Source organism: Nicotiana tabacum, chromosome 23 (genome assembly GCF_000715075.1).
Source record: "Nicotiana tabacum cultivar K326 chromosome 23, ASM71507v2, whole genome shotgun sequence".
Lineage (NCBI taxonomy): Eukaryota > Viridiplantae > Streptophyta > Magnoliopsida > Solanales > Solanaceae > Nicotiana > Nicotiana tabacum.
This window is the reverse complement of record NC_134102.1, coordinates 133093879-133100229: the sequence shown is the minus strand read 5'-3', so window position 1 is coordinate 133100229 and position 6351 is coordinate 133093879. Positions and strand designations below refer to the sequence as shown.

The 6351-nt window shown below is 36.8% G+C and overlaps 2 protein-coding genes across 2 annotated transcripts; one reads left to right on the top strand and one right to left on the bottom strand.

The window, feature by feature from the left end:
* LOC107784784 (AT-hook motif nuclear-localized protein 5-like) lies at positions 1–5108 on the top strand. Its single transcript, XM_016605967.2, has 5 exons — positions 1–1013; positions 1633–1700; positions 2221–2352; positions 4370–4531; positions 4616–5108. Exons 1-5 carry the CDS (start codon positions 530–532, stop codon positions 4835–4837), a joined length of 1068 nt encoding a protein of 355 aa, XP_016461453.1. The 5' UTR covers positions 1–529; the 3' UTR covers positions 4838–5108.
* Positions 5109–5513: 405 nt separating this feature from the next.
* LOC107784780 (putative ripening-related protein 1) lies at positions 5514–6351 on the bottom strand. Its single transcript, XM_016605961.2, has one exon. It carries the CDS (start codon positions 6321–6323, stop codon positions 5733–5735), a length of 591 nt encoding a protein of 196 aa, XP_016461447.2. The 5' UTR covers positions 6324–6351; the 3' UTR covers positions 5514–5732.

The following is a 6351-nucleotide window of genomic DNA, read 5'->3' as shown; positions in this document are numbered from 1 at the left end:
ATTTCACTTTGCTTTTGTCTTCACCCTCCTCTTCCTCTTTCCCCAAAAAACTCACTTCAGTTCAATCACTCCTCTCTTTCTCTCTCATTTCAAATCTAGGGTTTTCTTTTTTTCTTTTCACTTTTCCTGTTTGATGTGCCTTAGCACAATTTTTTCATCTTTTTTCACTCAAAATTACTATGTAGGTGGGCTTTTAGAGCTACAAATATTAAGCATTCTTCTAAGTAAAGCTTAAATGTATGATCTTTAGTAGTTTTGTTCCTTCAAAATTCAACCTTTACTTTTTTCCTCACTCCAAGATTTCATTTTTTTGTTATCTTTAGCTTTTTCCTCAACTTCCTGAAAAACCCATCTTAAACCCTTGTTAGGAATTCTTTACAAAAAGCTTTTTTTCTTGGTTTAATTAGGTTTCTGTTGTTGGTTTTTGTGTTTTGGTTGATTAAACCCCAAAAAGTTACAATCTTTAGTAAATAGAAGGATCAAGACAGTTTTTTCTTCTTCTGGAGTGTAAATTTTAGTGAGTAAATGCATGGATGTAAGAGAAGGAATGACACTATCTGGTTCTGCAGCTAATTACTATCTTAACAGAGGGATTAGTGGTTCTGGTTCAGGGCCAATTTCTGGTGCTGCTAGTGGAACTGGGACACCCAGTGGCGTACCTGTACCACCTGGTTTTAAGTCCTTAACAAATGCTAATATTGCAGTTCAGTCTAATGTAGGGAGTGGTAGTACTGGTAATGTGAACTCAACTTACCAAATTGAGAATCCATCACCCAATTTTGGTCATGGAATTAACATTAGTATGGCCTCTAGTGTTTCACCTAGTGGTGGTGATCCAGTGAAAAAGAAGAGAGGTAGGCCTAGGAAATATGGTCCTGATGGGACAAACATGTCTTTAGCATTGTCCCCTTTGTCTAGTAACCCTTCAAGTGGTGGGTCCATTACTCCCGGGCCGAAGCGAATACGGGGCCGGCCTCCTGGAAGTGGGTGGAAGCAACAATTAGCTGCTGTTGGTGAGTTATGAACATTAATGTGTTATGATATTTCATATATGTGTAAACTTTTATGTTTGTTTCATTTCCTTGCTATACTTGTTATGTTGATGCTACATTTATGAAGTGGTAAATAACATTTTCCCTACATTGTTAGCATGCGACCTATTTTATTCATGTGCTTCTTGTTTTGAGCTTTTATTCGTGTCTAATTACGCTATATGGTGCTGCCTGTCACAGATAATCAGGGCTAACAGCCTGAATCTTGTTCACAATTAGCATAGAAAAAATGATTTATGCAGACTCATAGTATATTTTATCAGATTCACCTGCACTCATTTAGTTAGACTTGTCCTATTGTGGCTTAACGCGAGCTGATTTGCCTAAATTGCTTAAATGGTTACACTCGGCATCATGTTGATGGCTGCATATCGCGTAATAATGATTTTGATCTTCCCCTTCCCAAGGTTAGGCCCCATAAATTCCAGGTAGGGAGGATGGAGGTGTTGGGGTAGGGCGGAAAGTTCTCCCTAATAATTCTAATCATGTTGGTTAATTTATACCTCAATTGGAGTAGTAACTTGCAAGATGTCCTATTTATTTGGTCATCGTCTATGAAGATTAAATTGCTTTGCTGCAGGTGAATGGATGAGTAGTTCGGCTGGATTGGCTTTTACTCCTCATGTTATACACATTGGTGTAGGAGAGGTATTGCTTTCACACATTTTGTATGTATAATGTTTTTAGGAGCAAATGCTACTAAGTTTATCTTTAGCGAATGACTGAAGTATTTTTATTATGTTTGCCTTTTTTTGATCCGAGTATAAGTCTTCCGAACAATAAATCTGGGCTATGGATGAAAGTAAATTGATGTCTTATGTTGATATGTGATTTTGATTACCTGACAAACAAAAGTAAAGTAAATGTCTGTGTGTTTTCCTTCTCACTCATTCCTATGGCGGGAACTTGAGTTGAGATGGTGCAAACAAGCAAAGACACACGTTTGGTAACCAAAACAGAAACAGAGTTGACATTGTTGGGAAGGTTATCCCACAATGTTTGTCCAGAGGGAAGAGCTTTCAGATGTGGAAAAATGTGATTTGACTGATGTTGGATCTTAAACCTTGCCCGTGCTTAAACATTCTATTGTCACCAAATTTTGTAACCTGTATTTTATTTTGCTTGATGTGAAATGCACTTAGAAATATATTCTCCTTCAATTTTACAGGATGTTGCGGCAAAATTGTTGGCATTTGCACAGCAGAGGCCTAGGGCTTTATGTATCTTATCAGCTAATGGCGCAGTTTCAGCTATAACATTACGCCCCCCTGCCAGTTCTGGTGCCACTGTTACTTATGAGGTTAGACTTTGTTTAATATTTTGTATTTACTTGGACTTGGAGAGCTGATAAATACCAGTAAGCGAGTTGTTGAGAGTTCTTGACTGAGATTTTACATAAAATATTCTCCCTTCGAGATCCTAATTGAGATAATGGAAAGTGAAGAGCTGATTAATACCATTAGGCACATTATTGAGAGTTTGAAACATAGTGAAAAAATGAGGTGCTGTATGTTTTGATCAAAACTTGCTGAAACTGTGGAAGATGCTCTGCTTGTTTTCTTGTTAATAACTGCTGAGATGCTGAGGCATGGTTTGTCTGACGACTAGCTTTTATATTATTGCCTCTTCATTCTCCCATCTTAAGAGCAACTTTATTTGGAGCATTGCCACTTTATTTTGGGGAAAGAAAGAGAAAAAGGGAGGCTGGTGGGGCTGTTTGCTTCGTGGCTGTTACTTAGGAGCTTCAAGCTTCTTTTGAAAATACTTTAACAGTTAATATCAACTGGTTAAAAGTTATTAGCAGGTGGTTCTTTTGGAATACTGAACGCGACTGACAATATGCGATTGGTAGAGACATTTTCATAAGCTTGTCTAAAATAAAAATAAAGCATTAAGTTGTTCATGTTCGATTCTTGTCTTGGGTCCGAGGACCTTTCAACTGTTTAAGAACAATATAGGTTCTATGACATTTCAATAAAACAAACTCAGGCCACACTTATAATTGTCTTACATGTCTTGTGTATCAAACTTATCTCCTGTGAAACTGAAAATGAGCTATCATTATTCCTTATTGCTGATGTTGTTTGTTGTGATTGTTACTTGTTATATAACATTCTTATATCTAACAATATAGCTTACATATGCGAATCCAAACTATAGGCCTTCTATAACATGTTACCTGGTCATGTAACCTACATATTTCATACTTAATTTCACTTCAATGTTAAAGACCTGAATTATACTTTCTTTAATGATTCAAGAAAGTATGTGAAGCTTTTATTTTTGCTCTTTGTTTATCGTTAGAATGTCTGGAAAATTTCCCCTTTTTTCAATCTAGTCTTTTGAGTGGATTAAGATTTTTCCTGTATCTAAGGTCCAGAACTTTTTATTGGTCCATGATACTGCTTTGATTCTTTACTCGTCTATCAACTTTCTTGTTTAATACTTTAATGGTCCATCTCCGTCCATAGTGATTCAGTAGTATGCCTTAGAAAATTACAATGAAATTCAGTGCTGCATCAATTTCTACTTAAAATGATAGTATAAGAGCCATATCATCATCGGTTATCAAAAAGAGCCATATCATCCTTTCAAGATTGCTTATTGTTCTTCCTTACAATGGTTAAAATTATACTTACAGAAACAAGAAAGCAATGATTTTTGGATTGGAGAAAGTCATTTTCATTTCTTTAATGGAAAACTACAAACAGAATGGATATGAACATGAGATATAAACACTTGATGCTGCAAATATAAAATGTTTAGCAAGTACTTCGACATATTAGTCAATATAAAGATCATATACAAAAAGTCCTGGTAATTTAATGGAGTACCCATGACTGGAGAACCAGAAACCTCCAATAAATAGTTTGGTTTTACTAACATGCACATAATTGTAACAATTTCTAATTTAGGTTTATTTGTCTCTCCAATCCTCTCTTTTCATTACATGTTGGCAATGTGATACATGCGATTTAACAAGTCCATCTGAATTGTTGATAGTGACAAAGTCGATGCAAAATTGAGAAATTAGCACTTTGTTACTTCAGTTGAAACACTTTTAATATGTGTCTTCCTTGTTGCTCAATCTTTGTCTCAATACTTAGACCATCTTTTTTCATGCACATGCTCACACTTATAAATCATGTGAATGGATGTTGACACTGATTGGAAAATGTCTATAACAACTTTGTTCCCTTTGTGTTCTCTCCCCTCTAAAATTTCCGTTCTCTCCTTTCCTTTTGCCATATGTGCATGTCATTCTGCTTGTGACAAATCATGTATCCTGAAAACTACATGTTTCCTATTCTGTGCAGGGCCGTTTTGAGATACTATGCTTGTCTGGTTCATACTTGGTTGCTGAAACTGGTGGCCCACGCAATCGCACCGGTGGTATAAGTATCTCGGTTTGTAGTCCTGATGGGCATGTAATTGGAGGTGCTATAGGGGGTAGGCTCATAGCGGCCAGCCCTGTTCAGGTATTTGCTGAATGCTTGTTTATCTCTCAGTCTTTTGGGAGTATTTGTTTTCTGTTTTCTGTGTAACAAGCAAATTTGCTGCAGGTAGTTGTATGCAGCTTTGTATATGATCCAAAGGTAAAGAGCAAACCAGAAAGTAGTACTCCTATTAAAGAGGAGAAAGAGTCTGCTGAAAAGTCATCTACACCAATTGGTGCTACTCCGAGTCAAGATCCTAATTCAGGTTCTGGCACGGCTGTTTGGCCTCCAAGTTCCCGGCCAGATGTAAGAAATTCCCAGACTGGGATTGACCTGACGCGTGGATGACACAATTCACTGCAATGCACACATGTTTTGTATATATGTGCTTTTGTAAATGAAACGTGCGCCAGGAGATCAGCTCAACGATTTAACTGTCTGCCTATTAGTAGGATGATGGATTATGCTAACTCTGTAACAAAATTCTTCTTTTTAGGTATTGTTAAGTAGTAATGTTAGGGGATGATGGCTGTTGAAAGTAAAATGCATTATTGCATCTGTAGAAGGTCAAGTGTGATGGACCAAATTGTCTGAGGAAAAGTGGTGGATTTGCTTTTGATCTCTTTTCTGTAGTAAACATAGAATATTTTTTTTATTCCGGGACTAATCAACAAGCCAAAGGTGAGATCTTTTTGCCTCTATCAATCCTTCATTAATTATGCCATAAACTTTAGATACTATGATATTATGGCTTAATTTCTTAGAACCATTGTTTTATTTTTGCTTGCAAACATTGCAAACTGTTTTGCCAGGATTTCTGCATACAGTTCATTCTGATAAAGTTTTGCATGATTCTTGACTCAATGAAACTATTACAAGTAGATTACAACAACAAACCCACAAGTGGGGTCTGATGAGTGTAAAGTTTACGCAAACCTTACTCACCTAGAGGGTAGAGAGATTGTTTCTGATAGATTCTCGACTTAAGGAAAGATGATAGGATAAGCAGATTAATTTTGTCAAATTCAGTTCAAACAGATGCATGTATATATATAATTGATCATTTTGACAGAGAAGCAAGTAGAAACTTCTGTACTATATGATAACATGAATGGAAAACAAAACAAGAACAAAGAAAGAGTATTATTCTTTGATCCCATGGTGAAGGGAACCGAGACTTGTTATCAGTTCCTCTGGGATATGCAGGGTATTTATTGAAAACCAGCAGATTTCATATCATTAATTATTCAGACCAGGAGATTTCAAGCCAACCCCAGTCTTTCTTAGGAACACCTAAAGCTTTCCACACTGCTTCAGAAGCATCCACAATGTTATTCGGGCAAGGAGGTTGGTATGCATGTGGAGCATCACACCCTTCACCCGAATCACATTCATCGACAACCATGGCTTTCACACTCCTCCCATTTGCATGTACTGTAATGTTTTCAAAACATCGTCTTCCTTTACTGTACCATCCGGTGGACAGAGCCACCACCGGAATAGAGTTATGGTAATACGTGCCACTACATTCAGATGGACCGCCACCATCACCACCTTTGTCAAAGTCGTTAATGGTAAGAATTGCCTTCGTGTGAACAGAAACTGGAGGTGAGCATTTGTATGTAGTGTAAAGTTTTCCTTCTTTACAACATTCATCACCAGGGCTACATTGATCTTTTGGGGGCTTTTTACCCTTAATTTTTCCACTTGGCTTGCATTTTTGAGCTTCCACTAATGTGTTAGTACAAACCATGGAAATAAGGGTCAAGAAAGTAACAAAATGAACTAGGCTGAAATAAGTTCCCTTGTTCATTTTTGCAATTATAAGTTTCATCTTAAGTAGTTGTGAATTAAACAAGATG